This window comes from Coregonus lavaretus, assembly GCF_964263955.1.
Source record: "Coregonus lavaretus genome assembly, contig: HAP1_SCAFFOLD_156, whole genome shotgun sequence".
Lineage (NCBI taxonomy): Eukaryota > Metazoa > Chordata > Actinopteri > Salmoniformes > Salmonidae > Coregonus > Coregonus lavaretus.
In genome coordinates, this window is record NW_028164304.1 from 436379 (window position 1) to 454023 (window position 17645).

The window sequence follows — 17645 nt, forward strand, 5'->3', positions numbered from 1 at the left end:
GTAGCGTTGTGTCAAGCCTATGTATCAGCCTTCACAGCTCTCCAACAGCATGCCATTAACATCCCATTCACATGTGGACCACAGACCGATTGTGGTTAACAGTTGGGTGGATAAGGTCCTTTCTACTCTGGGGGAATAGAGGGGTGGGTTCAATGCCGTAATCAGCAAGGGTAACGGTTCTATAATATAATGACATGATCATTTAGCCGGCGCTCTTATCCAGAGCAATTTACAGTTAATAGCCTACAGATATTCAGTCGTGGTATATGTAAGTCTTACCCATAACTTTAATTAAACTCCATGCTCCAACCATATGAGCCATTGTTCTGACTGGCACCCCATCGTCTAACTGGAATATATCTTGTTCTGACTGTCAGCACGTTGTCTAACTGGAATATACACTACATGACCAAAAGTATATGGACACCTGCTCGTCGAACATCTCATTCCAAAATCTTTGGCATTAATATGGAGTTTCCCCCCCCCCCCCCCTTTGTTGCTATAACAGCCTCCACTCTTCTGGGAAGGCTTTCCACTAGATGTTGGAACATCCATTCAGCCATAAGAGCATTAGTGAGGTCGGCACTTATGTTGGGCGATTAGGCCTGGCTCGCAGTCAGCGTTCCAATTCATCCCAAAGGTGTTCGACGGGGTTGACGTCAGGGCTCTGTGCAGGCCAGTCAAGTTCTTCCACACCGATCTCGACAAACCATTTCTGTATGGACCTCGCTTTGTGCATGGGGGCATTGTCATGCTGAAACAGGAAAGGGCCTTCCCCAAACTGTTGCCACAAAGTTGGAAGCACAGTATCGTCTAGAATGTCATTGTATGCTGTAGCGTTAAGAATTCCCTTCACTGGAATTAAGGGCCCTAGCACAAACCATGAAAAACAGCCCCAGACCATTATTCCTTCTCCACCAAACTTTACAGTTGGCACTATGCATTCGGGCAGGTAGCGTTCTCCTGGTATCCGCCAAACCCAAATTAGTCTGTCGGACTGCCAGATGGTGAAGCGTGATTCATCACTCCAGAGAACACATTTCCACTGCTCCAGATTCCAATGGCGGCGAGCTTTACACCACACAGTCCTTGTGCTGACGTTGCTTCCAGAGGCAGTTTGGAACTCGGTAGCGAGTGTTACAACCGAGGACAGACAATATTTACGCACTACGCACTTCAGCACTTGGCGGTCCCGTTCTGTGAGCTTGTGTGGCCTACCACTTCGCGGCTGAGCCGTTGTTGCTCCTAGACGTTTCCACTTCACAAATAACAGCACTTACAGTTGACCGGGGCATCTCTAGCAGGGCAGAAATTTGACGAACTGACTTGTTGGGAAGGTGGCATCCTATGACGGTGCCACGTTGAAAGTCACTGAGCTCTTCAGGAAGGCCATTCTACTGCCAATGTTTTTCTATGGAGATTACATGGCTGTGTGCTCGATTTGATACACCTGTCAGCAACAGGTGTGGCTGAAATAGCCAAATCCACTAATCTGAAGGGGTGTCCACATACTTTTGTATATATAGTGTATATTGTAAACAGCATGAATGTCCTTATCTGAAATGGTATGTTCCTCTGGTACAGCCACCATATTGTACACTAAACAAGGGCTATAATGTTCTTATAGCGTGTAGTTGTCAGCCCCTCATTGGCCTGCTTCGTGCAGTGTTTATTGGGGAACAGTTTGAGATGGGACCACTGCTAACACAGTGTGGTGTTGTTGAGATGGGACTACTGCTAACAGTGTGGTGTTGTTGAGATGGGACTACTGCTAACAGTGTGGTGTTGTTGAGATGGGACTACTGCTAACAGTGTGGTGTTGTTGAGATGGGACCACTGCTAACACAGTGTGGTGTTGTTGAGATGGGACCACTGCTAACACAGTGTGGTGTTGTTGAGATGGGACTACTGCTAACACAGTGTGGTGTTGTTGAGATGGGACTACTGCTAACACAGTGTGGTGTTGTTGAGATGGGACTACTGCCAACACAGTGTGGTGTTGTTGAGATGGGACCACTGCTAACACAGTGTGGTGTTGTTGAGATGGGACTACTGCTAACAGTGTGGTGTTGTTGAGATGGGACTACTGCTAACAGTGTGGTGTTGTTGAGATGGGACTACTGCTAACACAGTGTGGTGTTGTTGAGATGGGACTACTGCTAACAGTGTGGTGTTGTTGAGATGGGACTACTGCTAACAGTGTGGTGTTGTTGAGATGGGACTACTGCTAACAGTGTGGTGTTGTTGAGATGGGACCACTGCTAACACAGTGTGGTGTTGTTGAGATGGGACCACTGCTAACACAGTGTGGTGTTGTTGAGATGGGACTACTGCTAACACAGTGTGGTGTTGTTGAGATGGGACTACTGCTAACACAGTGTGGTGTTGTTGAGATGGGACTACTGCCAACACAGTGTGGTGTTGTTGAGATGGGACCACTGCTAACACAGTGTGGTGTTGTTGAGATGGGACTACTGCTAACAGTGTGGTGTTGTTGAGATGGGACTACTGCTAACACAGTGTGGTGTTGTTGAGATGGGACTACTGCTAACACAGTGTGGTGTTGTTGAGATGGGACTACTGCTAACAGTGTGGTGTTGTTGAGATGGGACTACTGCTAACAGTGTGGTGTTGTTGAGATGGGACTACTGCTAACACAGTGTGGTGTTGTTGAGATGGGACTACTGCTAACAGTGTGGTGTTGTTGAGATGGGACTACTGCTAACAAGTGTGGTGTTGTTGAGATGGGACTACTGCTAACAGTGTGGTGTTGTTGAGATGGGACTACTGCTAACAGTGTGGTGTTGTTGAGATGGGACAACTGAGTGTGTACGTGAGTTTGAGAGCGAGAGAGAGAGAGAGTGTGTGTGTGATAAAGGGAAGAGATTATTCATTGCTGTGTGATAAAGTATAAATGTTCTCTCTGTGTACATGTGTGTGTCTGAGTTTTTGTTGGTTTGCCTGTCTGTATGTCTGTATGTTTTAATGTGTGTGTGTGAATTTGTATGTCTGTCGCAGTGTGCTGCAATGTGTGTGTGTGTTATGCCGCAATGTGCGTCTATTGCAGTATCTGTGTGTGTGTGCGTCTCACAGTGTGTGTGTGTCTGTGTGTTTGCGCATGCTGCATTGTCTAAGTCTGTGTGTGTGTGTCTGAGCAGTGTGGGGGCCCCCTGGTGAGGTGTTCTGGTGACAAGTCCTGGGGGAGGCTGGGACCCTGCCGTGCTCATTATCTCTGGCAGAGAGACTTCTATCTCCTTTCTCTCTCTCTCTCCTCCCTCGTTCCTTCACTCGCTGAGCTGACATGGACCATTTCCTCTAAATGGAGTTCAGACATTTGGAACCTATTTGACTGAGCAATGAACACAAGACGACTAAATATACAGTGAGTGAAAAAAGTATTTGATCCCCTGCTGGTTTGCCCACTGAAATAAATTATCAGTCTATAATTTTAATGGTAGGTTTATTTGAACAGTGAGAGACAGAATAACAACAACAAAAATCCAGAAAAAACGCATGTCAAAAATGTTATAAATTGATTTGCTTTTTAATGAGGAAAATAAGTATTTGACCTCCTCTCAATCAGAAAGATTTCTGGCTCCCAGGTGTCTTTTATACAGGTAACGAGCTGAGATTAGGAGCACACTCTTAAAGGGAGTGCTCCTAATCTCAGCTTGTTACCTGTATAAAAGACACCTGTCCACAGAAGCAATCAATCAATCAGATTCCAAACTCTCCACCATGGCCAAGACCAAAGAGCTCTCCAAGGATGTCAGGGACAAGATTGTAGACCTACACAAGGCTATATATAGTGTTCACACCTACAAACACATTCCTGGTTTACAATAGAGACCAGACTACACAGAGCACTGTAATGACAGCATTATAAGACTACATTATGACTGATTATACCCACCTTCTCCCTGCCAGCTACCGGTTTAGCTAGAGGACTAAAATACACAAACATCTATTTCTGACATTTACAACTGATCGATGTTGTTCATGCTTTAATGATCCGTACATCAATCTCATTGTGTGAAGCCTTTATCCAACGTCTCAGCATTGTATTGTAACAATACATTGTCTAAATTCATCATCTTCTATTTGATTCTATTCCCTTCTAGGATCATCTCTCCCTATATCCCTGTCCAGACCTAGACTGTGACAAGGAGACTTCTAACACACCAAGTCACACTCCCTCTCTAGTACAGAAACAGCATCGCCAGAGAAAGCCCAGTGCTCTCCAGACCCCACAGTAAATGGATGTAGCATGAAAGTGGACCGACAGCCTCTCCCTCCCTCCATTCTGCCAGGCAGTCAGAGAAACTGCGGGGCCAATTCTCACAGGGGGCTCAAATTATTTTCTTCAGCAGCTAGATTAGTAATAGTAGTAGAAGCTTTATTGCTTTCCCTTCCCGGGTCAGACTGCAGTTTAGTTATTTAGGAGGACAGTGGAAGGTCATACATCTTTACTGTCAGTTTGTAACACAAAGCCCTCTATGGCCTCCCAATATGCTTTTTGGAGGAGTATGTGAGGGAGAGAGTTTAGCAACATACTGTGCTTTGAACAGAGCTGCGTTCAGGATGATGATCGGTTTGTGAACCTGTGTTAACCTGAACCAATTGTGGTGTATTGGGGTCCTGGAACACTCAAATCAAGACATGGTGGTCTACAGGGGAAATACAATGTTTTAAACTGTTAAAGCTAGAACCTCTATTGAAACAAAGCGTAACCACTCTCAAATAACCATCTATGATATCAAAATAGTAGTTTAACCATGTTTTGAGGCTACACAGTGTTTGTTTACATTGACATTATATACAAACATCGGAGTAAAACAAGCTTATATGTTGGGTTCTGATGGGGTACAACAGTTGAACTAAGCTAATTCTTCAAGAATCAATGGGTATATCATTAATTTAAGTCCAAAAATGTATATAGAAACTAAGGATTCTAGCTTTAAAGGATTCAGCCTTTTATGCTGGTCAACACCAAAGCACTTATGTTGACGCTCAAAACATTGCAATCCTGAACGCACCCTCAGTACAAGAGCATCTACACTAAGCATAGTTAGCGCTCAAGCCATTAATATTCTGACCACGATACAAGGCAGGCACAAAGACAAAATACTTAACTTGGATGATTTAGCCACATTACACAACATATTTTAGAGCGCGGACCCGTCGCTCTTCTTTACTTATCTGGATTAGAGGGTTTTACACACCAAACAAATGTTTTGGGAGAGTTTGATGGTCCTCTTTTGATTAGCTTAGCCCCTAGACATATTTAGCTTTATGACTCCAGCCTGGCCAGTGAGGTTTGTACTCTACCCTGAGGGGGGAACGTCGCATGGGCTTGAGCTAATTAGCTCTCCTGTTCTTTTCACGATAACGGCTTCAGTCTAAATCCCAACCAAAACAAACAGTGAGGGAAGAATATAAGGCGGCGGTAGTCAGATGCTTGATCATTGTTTTCCCAGCGGCTGGGCAAACATACAGTAGCAGCAAGGAATGCATTCTGGGTAATAACCACAGAGGGGTCAGTCCTGGGACGTCTAACACCCACCGCCTTTTAGGATGGTCCAAGAACAACATGGCCCAAACTAAAGCTAGAAGCCGGTAGAAATGGCAAAAGATTGGACGGCTACGCTTGTGAATGTAGTTAGTTCTCGCTGGTATTTCCTTCTAAGAGTTACAAGTCAAAAGACCAGACTCCTACAAAACAGAAGCCAAGGCCCTGTTCTAATACTCTGAAAATATCCTTCCTGCCATCCTTCCTTTATTTCGTAAAGTAATCAATGATCTGACATGAAACGGTTGGTGTCTGTGTAATGGAACCCTTACCTCTGTCATACAGTAGGGATAGATGTATTTTTCTAGGTATTGGAACAGGGCCCTGTCCCTGCTCAATTGACGACCATATCTGCACTCTAGGGGGCGCTGTAATATTTACACCACGTATTCAGCATTACAACTTGAAATAGTCCATGACCCTGACGTCTAGCATCTGAGTTCATGTTTTGTCTTTGAGCTATAAAGTATGTGTGACATTACATACCACATCAATTCATCAGATCTTGCTGCCTCAATGCTCTACTCAAAATCATTTCATACTTTTGTTGTTTAATACCAGCTAGCCATCACAACGTACATGTTTCCTATAGTTCCTTTCCGAAGTGTGACGAATGTGGTACCACTTAACATACAAGCCTTCGTCAACATAATAGTTGTAGAGACAGATTGTTTTCTTTGTGTTTCCTAGGAGATACAGTAATACTACACCTCCTCCAACCTGATAACTACTATGTAGGCCTCGTGCTGTTCTTTTAAAGGGATACTTCGGGATTTTGGCAATGAGGCCTTTTATCTACTTCCTGGATGCCATCTTTATGTATCTGTGTCCAGTATGAAGGAAGTTAAGGGGTAGTTTCTCGAGCCAATGCTAACTAGCGTTAGCTCAATGCCTGGAAGTCTACAGAAAAGTAATTGCGCTAACGCTAGCAACTTCCTTCAAACCGTACGCAGATACATAGAAATGGTATCCACAAGTTCATCTGACTCTGGGGAAGTAGATAAGGGGACTCATTAATAAGGCGATTCCTTTAATACAGTCACTTCTAGACATACTGTTCATTAAGTGATGAAAAGTGCTCACCCAGGGTTAATAGGGGAATTGCCTTTGGTTGCTGCGAAGAGAGCAAACAGAAGAAAAACTATGCAGGCCTCCCATGACTAAATCAATTATGTTCCATGTTCAAGTTTGATACCAATCTTTAACATGGCAACAAGCAACTACATTTCTCCGCAGAGGGATCACTTAGTAGAGTGCATTGAAATAGAAATCTAATGTTTAAACTGTTATCAAGTCTAACTGAGCCGGAGGTACAGTAGGGGAGATGTCTTGGAGCTTTGTGGGGGTTTCCGTTGCATAAGGTGCAACTTATTCCTGACAAATGTGGTCCAATTATTTTCTTGACATTCAATATACTTGAAATGGGGACACCTCTGTGGTTCTACCTTCTAAATACGTTTTCTGTAGATGTAGTTTAATAGTGCATAGAGATATGGTGCTTTGGTTCCTGTTGCAGACAAGCCATCTTATACACCCAGCTAAGAGCTATTCTAGCTTTTTAGAAGCGCTCCATTGGTTAACAGAGAAAACTGTCCAATCACGGTTCAAACTGACCAGGACAAGTGCCAACATGATGAATGGCTTTGTACATCCTCACCTGCAGCCTTGAGGCAGAAGGGGGAGGGAGCAGAGGGGGGGGGTTGTCTGCAATCCTGCTGAATCCCAGCCGTCACACACTGACGCCTGAAGAACACTCGTCACACACTGGTGAGTGCTGTGTTCATGCCAGAGCCCTAGCAGGAGACTAGCACCACATGGGCCTCACTGTCACACACAGGACAAACAGACTGGAGCATGGAGAGATGCTTTCTGTCTAACATGGGAACACACACCTGCATACACACACACACACACACACACGTAGGTACAGTACGAGCGTGTACACAGGCATACACACACGCCCCCCATGAAGCAGTGAAAAGGGGTGTTCTCTTTCCCCATATGTGTCTCTGTCCAAAGCTCATGGAACCTTTTTTTTTTCCTTCCTGAAAATGCCAGGTTGATGACATTGGTGCGACCGACTGGGAGAGACCATGAAGGCGATACGTCACAGTTCAAACCCCTCTGATTGCCAGAGATTCTTATCAGACTCCCACTGCCTCAGCTCTAGAGGGCCATTTACAGCCACTATTCTGGACTCTGGGTGGACAAAACTTCACGTCTCACCTTCTAGCTTCCCATCTCAATCTATTTCTACAAAAGAGGAAGCATATCTCACACCCCACTGAGCTAGCTCGTAGCTCTAATATATATTCCTCGGCTATTAAAATTGTATTGGACCCAGGCTTGTCCTTCCTATTAAGAGCACATGGGAAGAACACAGCAGGCACACATTGACCACCCTTCATCTCTCCCAGACACATATACAGTGGTGTGAAAAAGTGTTTGCCCCCTTCCTGATTTCTTATTTGTTTGCATGTTTGTCACACTTAAAATGTTTCAGGTCATCAAACAAATTTAAATATTAGTCAAAGATAACACAAGTAAACATAAAATGCAATTTTGAAATGAAGGTTGTTATTATTAAGGGAAAACAAAATCCAAACCCACATGGCCCTGTGTGAAAAAGTGATTGCCCCCTACAACCTAATAACTGTTTGGGCCACCCTTAGCAGCAACAACTGCAATCAAGCGTTCGCGATAACTTGCAATGAGTCTTTTACAGCGCTGTGGAGGAATGTTGGCCCACTCATCTTTGCAGAATTGTTGTAATTCAGCCACATTGGAGGGTTTTCGAGCATGAACTGCCTTTTTAAGGTCATGATACAGCATCTCAATAGGATTCAGGTCATGACTTTGACTAGGCCACTCCAAAGTCTTCATTTTGTTTTTCTTCAGCCATTCAGAGGTGGACTTGCTGGTGTGTTTTGGATCATTGTCCTGCTGCAGAACCCAAGTTCGCTTCAGCTTGAGGTCACGAACAGATGGCCGGACATTCTCCTTCAGGATTTTTTGGTAGACAGCAGAATTCATGGTTCCATTTATCACAGCAAGTCTTCCAGGTCCTGAAGCAGCAAAACAGGCCCAGACCATCACACTACCACCACCATATTTTACTGTTGGTATGATGTTCTTTTTCTGAAATGCGGTGTTACTTTTACGCCAGATGTAATGGGACACACACCTTCCAAAAAGTTCAACTTTTGTCTCGTCAGTCCACAGAGTATTTTCCCAAAGGTCTTGGGGATCATCAAGATATTTTCTGGCAAAAATGAGAAGAGCCTTAATGTTCTTTTTGCTCAGCAGTGGTTTTCATCTTGGAACTCTGCCATGCAGGCCATTTTTGCCCAGTCTCTTTCTTATGGTGGAGTCATGAACACTGACCTTAACTCAGGCAAGTGAGGCCTGCAGCTTTGGATATTGTTGTGGGTTCTTTTGTGACCTCTTGGATGAGTCGTCGCTACGCTCTTGTGGTAATTTTGGTCGGCCGGCCACTCCTGGGAAGGTTCACCACTGTTCCATGTTTTCGCCATTTGTGGATAATGGCTCTCACTGTGGTTCGCTCGAGTCCCAAAGCTTTAGAAATGGCTTTATAACCTTTTCCAGACTGATGGATCTCAATTACTTTCTTTCTCATTTGTTCCTGAATTTCTTTGGATCTCGGCATGATGTCTAGCTTTTGAGGATCTTTTGGTCTACTTCACTTTGTCAGGCAGGTCCTATTTAAGTGATTCCTTGATTGAGAACAGGTGTGGCAGTAATCAGGCCTGGGTGTGGCTAGAGGAATTGAACTCCGGTGTGATAAACCACAGTTGAGTTGTGTTATAACGGGGGGGGTGGGGGGTGGGGGGGGGGGGGGGGCAAACACTTTTTCACACAGGGCCATGTAGGTTTGGATTTTGTTTTCCCTTAATAATAACAACCTTCATTTCAATACTGCATTTTGTGTTTACTTGTGTTATCTTTGACTAATATTAAAATTTGTTTGACATGAACAGCGCCGGGGAAGATGGCTGCCGTTTTACAGCCCTCTAACCAATTGTACTATTATGTGTGTTTTTCCGCGTTATTTGTAATTTATTTTGTACATAATGTTTCTGCCATTGTCTCTTATAACCAAAAAGAGCTTCTGGATATCAGGACAGCGATTACTCACCTAGTATTGGACGAAGATTTTTTCTTCAACGAGGCGGCCGCGAAGGATATCATACAGACACCCGACAAGGCCCAAATCTCCGTCATTCGCATGAGGAAGAGACGGAGATATCATGGACGTAGGTCGGGGTGCCTTGTAAGGATCCGACGGCGAGCGAGTAAACTGCCGCTCCCATCAATCCTATTAGCCAATCTTCAATCATTGGAGAACAAATTGGATGACCTAAGATTACGGTTATCCTACCAACGGGACATTAAAAACTGTAATATCTTATGTTTCACCGAGTCGTGGCTGAACGACGACATGGATAACATACAGCTAGCGGGCTATACGCTACATCGGTAGGATAGAACGGCTGACTCCGGTAAGACAAGGGGTGGCGGTCTGTGTATATTTGTAAACAACAGCTGGTGCACAAAATCAAATACTAAGGAAGTCTCGAGGTTTTGCTCGCCTGAGGTAGAGTATCTTATGATAAGCTGTAGACCACACTATTTACCAAGAGAGTTTTCATCTATATTTTTCATAGCTGTCTATTTACCACCACAAACCAATGCTGGCATTAAGATTGCACTGAATGAGCTGTATAAGGCCATAAATCAACAGGAAAACGCTCATCCAGATGCAGCGCTCCTAGTGGCCGGGGACTTTAATGCAGGGAAACTTAAATCCATTCTACCTAATTTCTACCAGCATGTTAAATGTGCAACCAGAGGAAAAAAAAACTCTAGACCACCTTTACTCCACACACAGAGACGCATACAAAGCTCTCCCTCACCCTCCATTTGCCAAATCTGACCATAACTCTATCCTCCTGATTCCTGCTTATACAGTGGGGAAAAAAAGTATTTAGTCAGCCACCAATTGTGCAAGTTCTCCCACTTAAAAAGATGAGAGAGGCCTGTAATTTTCATCATAGGTACACGTCAACTATGACAGACAAAATGAGAAAAAAAATTCCAGAAAATCACATTGTAGGATTTTTAATGAATTTATTTGCAAATTATGGTGGAAAATAAGTATTTGGTCACCTACAAACAAGCAAGATTTCTGGCTTTTTTTGTTGTTGTTGTTTTATTTTTACTTTTTTGTTAAAAATAAATGCACTGTTGGTTAAGGGCTGTAAGTAAGCATTTCACTGTAATGTCTGCACCTGTTGTATTCGGCGCATGTGGCCAATAAAATTTGATTTGATTTGAAACATTTACATTTACATTTTAGTCATTTAGCAGACGCTCTTATCCAGAGCGACTTACAGGAGCAATCAGGGTTAAGTGCCTTGCTCAAGGGCACATCGACAGATTTTTCACCTAGTCGGCTTGGGGATTAGAACCAGCGACCTTTCGGTTACTGGCACAACGCTCTTAACCACTAAGCTACCTGCCGACTTATCTGGAGATACTGGTGTAATTTCATGCAAGCAAGTTTTAACAAATCGTGAGTTAAAGGGATACTTCTGGATTTTATCTACTTCCCCAGAGTCCGATGAACTCGTAGATAAAAATTGTATGTCTCTGTCCAGTATGAAGGAAGTTATAGGTAGTTTTGCAAACCAATGCTAACTAGTGTTAGCGCAACGGCTGGAAGTCTATGGGTATGTGCCAGTAAGCTAGCAGATACCCATAGACTTCCAGCCATTGTTCTAACTATCCAAGTAGTAAGTTAACCATGTCAAACTTGACATGCTCTACATACACACAAAGACATACGGCTGCAATACCTTAAAATAAATCCCTCGTCATTGCATTTATCCCTTCCTTTCACAGTTCACTCCCTTTCCTGATGCCATTCTTGACATTGAGCGACTTGACGTGTTGCCATGACCTTATCCCCTGTGGAAACTGTGGCTCCCAGCATGTATGTGTGCAATATTAGCTGATCAGATGAATTTAGTATCACCCTTGCCAACTTGGGACCATTTTACTTAAAACCCCTGGCCTACTTCTACCCCATCAACCCTCCTACACAGGCTTCTCTCAATGGCTGTCATTGGTCAAGTCCTCTGGCCAGTACTGGTCCTGCATGTAGTGGTTTGAGGTGGCGGGGTCTGGGAGAGTGCCTGTGTCTCGGTCCCTCATTCTCTCTTGCATATCCTGTTCCCACTCCCCCTCCACGAGTTTATATAGGTCCAAGGAAGCGAGAGCGTCCTCCACTGAACTGTGGCCCCTCCTTCCAACCTGTATTTTCCTGTTTAGGAGGCTGTTGGCCAGGATCTTGAGTGAGACACAGCGCTTTGTGGGGAAGCCAGCCAGTCGCCTGAGCAGACGCATACCACTTGTGTCCCTGATCATGTGACATGGGTGGGTGAAGTCCAAGGCCTGGAAGTCATTGTACAGAGCGTGACCGATCACCACTTTCCCATCCAGTATTCGTAGTATCTCTGTCCTAGCCTTGGGGAAGGGCAGAGCGTTCTGTAAATGGTGCCTCTGGATGCCACTCCAACGGGTCCTGTAGTCAGTCACAGCCTGGCACGGACGGATGTACTTATCGTACAGGACGTTGCCATGGTAATCCACCAGGCTGCAGCGTGCCAATTCACTAGTGCGCCCGCCTGGCCCTGTACCAACCATCTCGCAGTCCATGGCCACCACGGTGGTTGGGCTCATTGTGTGGCAGGGAGAACTACGTCCACTAGTTGGAGGGCTGGCCTCAGACACAAATCCACTGTCCACCTCCCATCGTTCACTCAGAGTGACAAACATGCAAACAAATAACAAATCAGGAACTCACAGACAAATACACACACGCGAGCACACACACATTTCAGTCCTGGCGAGAGGAACATTTAAAATCAAGAACCCTCAACCCAGGCCTCCGCAGTGCAACAATGGCACAGGCCCTGTAATTAAAACCTGCTGAGTCCTCTGGCCTCATTTATTGTCCTGCCAGCGCCAATAAAGGGGGAGACATTGCAGCGCAGCAACCCAGCCTGGCCCCTCTACCCTGGCAGAGCAGAGGGGGCCCCTGGGTCCCTTACACACACACTCTTGTGTGAGTGTGACTGTGTGAGTGTGTGTGTGTGTGTGTGTGTGTGTGTGTGTGTGTGTGTGTGTGTGTGACCGTGTGTGTGTATGACTGTGTATGTGTGACTGTGTCTGTGTGTGTGTCTGTGTGTGTGTCTGTGTGTGTGTCTGTGTCCATTGGTCCGTGGGAATGAAGTGGAGTGAAGCCTTGTGAAACCAGAGGAGACACAGACAAGACTGTACCGTATCTGCCATGTCAAACAAAGGCCAGGGTACTCTGTTGTTTCAGGAGTTATAGCTAACTTTAAAAATGAGTGACAAGCAATGCCACTGACTCAGAATAGATTTTGAGTAAACAACGGCAAAGCAACAACACTTGAAAACTTTGTTCAAAGTTCTAGGTTCAAAGCTTGGAAATCAAACCAAGCTGTGGGTGGTTGGGGAGAGTGGAGAACACATCCGTCTTGGTTTGATTCAGTGTGTGTGTGTGTGTGTGTGTGTGTGTGTGTGTGTGTGTGTGTGTGTGTGTGTGTGACCGCACGATCCCCTTAAGCAAAGCAGCCAACTGCAGTCCTCAAACTGTTCAATTCAATTCAACAGACAAGCAACAGCTGGCTGTGGGGCCCCTCAATCATTCTACAGGGAAAAGCAGCACACTAATCATGACAAAGTCTTCCATTGTGTCACATCAATTCTGGTTTATTTATCTGAAACAAATATGTACAGAAACCTGCCACAAAGCCTACATCACATTCAACTTTTTATTCTAGAAATGTCCATCAATTGCGCCATATCCATTTCCTTTTTAGCATTTATTTTGTCCAAATGTCTGGAGAACCAATGAATGTCACACTTTACCTGTGCTTCTGCACAACATTTCAACGCAATTGAGCCAGGATGTTTTTTTTTTTTAACATTAATCTTTTGTCATTTTAGCAGACGCACTTATCCAGAGCGATTTACAGCCGTGAGTACATACATTCCCCTACTGGTCCCCGTGGGAATTGAACCCACAACCCTGGCATTGCAATCGCCATGCTCTACCAACTGAGCCACACAGGATGTTGTGGAGGAAGACAAGAAATGAATAGAAATAAGGAAGTGTGTACCCATTCTATTTCTGTAACGCTTTGGGAACGATAAATACAGGGGATATGGATTATTCCACTAAACCCTTCCTAGTCACATCAACACAGAGAGAACAGGGGAAGAAAAGAAGAGGAAACAAAAATGGGGGAAGAGAGAGAGAGAGAGAGGCAGGGAGGGAAAGAAAGACAAGAGAAGGACAGGAGAAAATATAAAAACAAGAGAAGGACAGGAGAAAATATAAAAACAAGAGAGAAGGACAGAGGAGAAAGGAAAGAAAAGAGAGGAGGACGGGGGAGAAAGAGGAAAGAGGTGTGTCTGTGAAAAAGATAGATGGCAGACGATGGAGGGCCTGTTGTTCCCCCTCTCCATCCTTCAGTTACAGGAATGGACAGACAGCCCAAACCTCATTACCCTGTGTGAAATGTGGGAGTCGGGAAACACTTATAACCCGGGTGATTTCCTATCTTCTCTGATTACACCCTGACTCCCTGTTTGTTCACGTTACCTACAGTCCGCGGTCAACTCTCTCTCTAGGCTACGTACTACAATACGGCCTATCTACATTGTACAGCAACAGGCTATTCTGGTGGGTGGTTTTGATACAATGCTATATGGAATGCACACTTAATGTATGTAATGGTGTGGTGTCTATCTACAGTATATCGACGATACCCTATCGAGAGCTGACCAATAGTGTGCGTCCTGGGGAAAGGCTAACTATGGGTGTTCGAACGAGTACTAAAATATATATATATATCGTAGGTGGCTATTAAGATTTGACACTCAAAGACCCATTTGGATCAAAACCAATTGCTAACCAATAACGGTATGTGATGGAGCGTTTAAGTGTGTGAAACATACTTTTTTTCCCAGGCCAGTACCCCTTGAAAAGTGATGTGTGTTTGACTTCGTACGCCAATCAGTGCAGTGCAGTACCTTGTACGGTGAGCTCTGCCTGGGCCTCGATGGTGTTGTTAGTGTTGTCTGCCATACAGCTGTAGACGCCTGCATCCTCCTCAGTCAGGTTGTAGATCAGCAGGCTGCCTCCTCCCACCAACTCCAACTTCCCCTCACTGGCAGACAAAAGAACAGAGCGCTTGGAAAATTACAGAATTCACTTGAAGATTTCAGGAGGTATTTCGGCAGAGATTTGACAACTGCTTCAGCTAGCGCCTTCCTCAGAGTGTGAGTGAGGAACGGCTGAGCAGCATGATTATCATACACGAGCTGGCACCCTAGTTTCACATGTGATTCACAAGTTGCCACTCTCTATGCGAGGCCTCTGTTTTTCATGCCATCGTAATACAGGGCCTTCAAAGTATTCACACCTCTGAACTTATTACACATTTTGTTGTGTTACAGCCTGAATTCAAAATGGATTAAACTGATTATTTTTCTCACCCATCTACATTTACATTTTTGTCATTTAGCAGACACTCTTATCCAGAGCGACTTACAGTAGTGAGTTCATACTTTTTTTTTATATATATTTTTTTTAAACTTTTTTTTTTTCATACCGGCCCCCCGTGGGAATCGAACCCACAACCCTGGCGTTGCAAACGCCATGCTCTACCAACTGAGCTACATCCCTGCCGGCCATTCCCTCCCCTACCCTGGACGACGCTGGGCCAATTGTGCGCCGCCCCATGGGTCTCCCGGTCGCGGCCGGCTACGACAGAGCCTGGATTCGAACCAGGATCTCTAGTGGCACAGCTAGCACTCCGATGCAGTGCCTTAGACCACTGCGCCACTCGGGAGATTCACGCATCTACACGCAATACCCCATAACGACAAAGTGAAAACATGTTTTTAGACATTTTTGCTAATTTATTGAAAATGAAATACAGAAATATATAATTTACATAAGTATTCACACCCCTGAGTCAACACTTATTTTTACACATCTACCAATCGAAGCCCTTCTTTGCAAGGTATTGAAAAACCTCCCTGGTTTTTGTGCTTGAATATGTGCTTGAAATTCACTATTCGATTGAGGGACCTTCCAGATTGTTGTATGTGTGGGGTACAGAACTGGGGTAGTTATTCAAAAAACACTATTATTGAACACGGAATACATGCAATATATTTGCCGATTTGTTAAGCAAATGTTTACTCCTGAACGTATTTAGGCTTGCCATAAAGTGGTTGAATACTTTTTGACTCGAGACATTTCAGCTTTGAAAAAAGAATATTATTTCAAAAATGTTCTACAAACAAAATTACACTTTGACATTATGGGGAATTGTGTGTCGATCAGTGACACAAAATCAAAATGTAATCAATTTTAAATTCAGGCTGTAACACAACAAAATGTTGAAAACATCAAGGGTGTGAATACTTTCTGAAGGCACTGTAGATACATGATTACTTGAGTTCTCTTGTGTTCAGCTAAAATGTGTGATTGTAATTCAAGAGCATGAACAGTGACCCGCCCACTATAATACTGTTGATGACCCAGCATCAAGATATTCACACTAAGATGGTAACATAGAGATAACCTAATCTCATTGGCTCTCCTACAACTGAATGGTAAGAAGAGCCCAATACGAGGTGGAAGCATCAATGCATTTCCTCAGGCCAGGGAGATTTGGTTACATGAACATCCAAAATAACCCCTTTTCCCAACCTAAAACAGAAAGTAGCATCTCATCTTCCAACAAACCCAGTGACCTCCATCTTAAAGAGCTTGTCCTTTGAACTGCTCAATATGCCAGGAGGGTAGCAGGCCTCAGACAACAGTGTTGATTTAACTTGTGATGCGGCAGAGGAGTAGGAAGAAATCAATAGGTTATGAAGGACAGCACTGGTGAGATCCTGAGAGAGAGCGAGCAAGCGAGAGAGAGATGGGGGGAAAGAGCTCAAGAGAAAGATGGAAAGTGTGTGAGAGAGAGAGAGAGACAGAGAGACAGAGAGACAGAGAGACAGAGAGACAGAGAGACAGAGAGACAGAGAGCTGTCCGGATGACATCACAATGCTGACTGAGGGAAAGGTACGTCTTGTTCAGAGCCTGGATTGACTATGGATAGACTGTTGGTGAGGCCAAAGGCATGATTGAACCCATTCATATGTTGAGAAGATTAGTGGAACTGCCCCAGCGGCAAGTGTTGAACGAACACTTGTGAAATAACAATACACAATGCAGTAAGTTAATATTATTTTGCTCCCAGTGTGACAGCAGCCTCGTTTAGAGTGAGTGCGCTTATCGCTGAGACGTTCCCAGAGGTGAATGGCTGGTTGGTTGGCGGTGCACAGTCGACTGCCCTATGGTGCGCTGCCAACTGGGCAGAGTAGCCTACAGGACGGGAGTTACACACGGCAGTCCAGACCGACAACAGATTGTATAAGAGAGGGGAACACTAGCCGCAGTCAGGGCCTCTGACACCTCCCACATCTTCAAAAAAGAGACACAGAGAGAGAGAGAGAGAGAGAGAGAGAGAGAGAGAGAGAGAGAGAGAGAGAGAGGAGAGAGAGAGAGACACAGAGAGAGCGAGAGAGACAGAGACACACAGAGAGAGAGAGAGAGAGAGAGAGAGAGAGAGAGAGAGAGAGAGAGAGAGAGAGAGAGAGAGCGAGAGAGACACAGAGAGAGCGAGAGAGACACAGAGAGAGCGAGAGAGAGAGAGGAGAGAGCGAGAGAGAGAGAGCGAGAGAGCGAGAGAGAGAGAGAGCGAGAGAGAGCGAGAGAGAGAGCGAGAGAGACACAGAGAGAGCGAGAGAGACACAGAGAGAGCGAGAGAGACACAGAGAGAGCGAGAGAGACACAGAGAGAGCGAGAGAGACACAGAGAGAGCGAGAGAGACACAGAGAGAGCGAGAGAGACACAGAGAGAGCGAGAGAGACACAGAGAGAGCGAGAGAGACACAGAGG

The 17645-nt window shown here is 44.8% G+C and overlaps 2 protein-coding genes across 2 annotated transcripts in view; both read right to left on the reverse strand.

Annotated features, from left to right (window-relative positions):
- Positions 1–16453, reverse strand: part of LOC311117217 (neogenin-like) — a gene marked incomplete at its 5' end in the record, with an annotated part of 75463 nt that extends 59010 nt beyond the window's left edge. The window contains 2 exons of the mRNA XM_084192194.1: positions 14714–14850; positions 16440–16453. Of these exons, the coding sequence (XP_084048320.1) occupies positions 14714–14850; positions 16440–16453 (151 nt within the window). The remainder of the gene's footprint in view (positions 1–14713; positions 14851–16439) is intronic.
- On the reverse strand, positions 10931–12427 carry LOC311117205 (apoptosis-enhancing nuclease-like; the record flags this gene model as incomplete). Its single annotated transcript, XM_084192183.1, has 1 exon — positions 10931–12427. The coding sequence occupies one exon, from the start codon at positions 12425–12427 to the stop codon at positions 11702–11704; it is 726 nt and encodes a 241-aa protein (XP_084048309.1). The 3' UTR covers positions 10931–11701.
- Positions 16454–17645: the final 1192 nt, after the last annotated feature.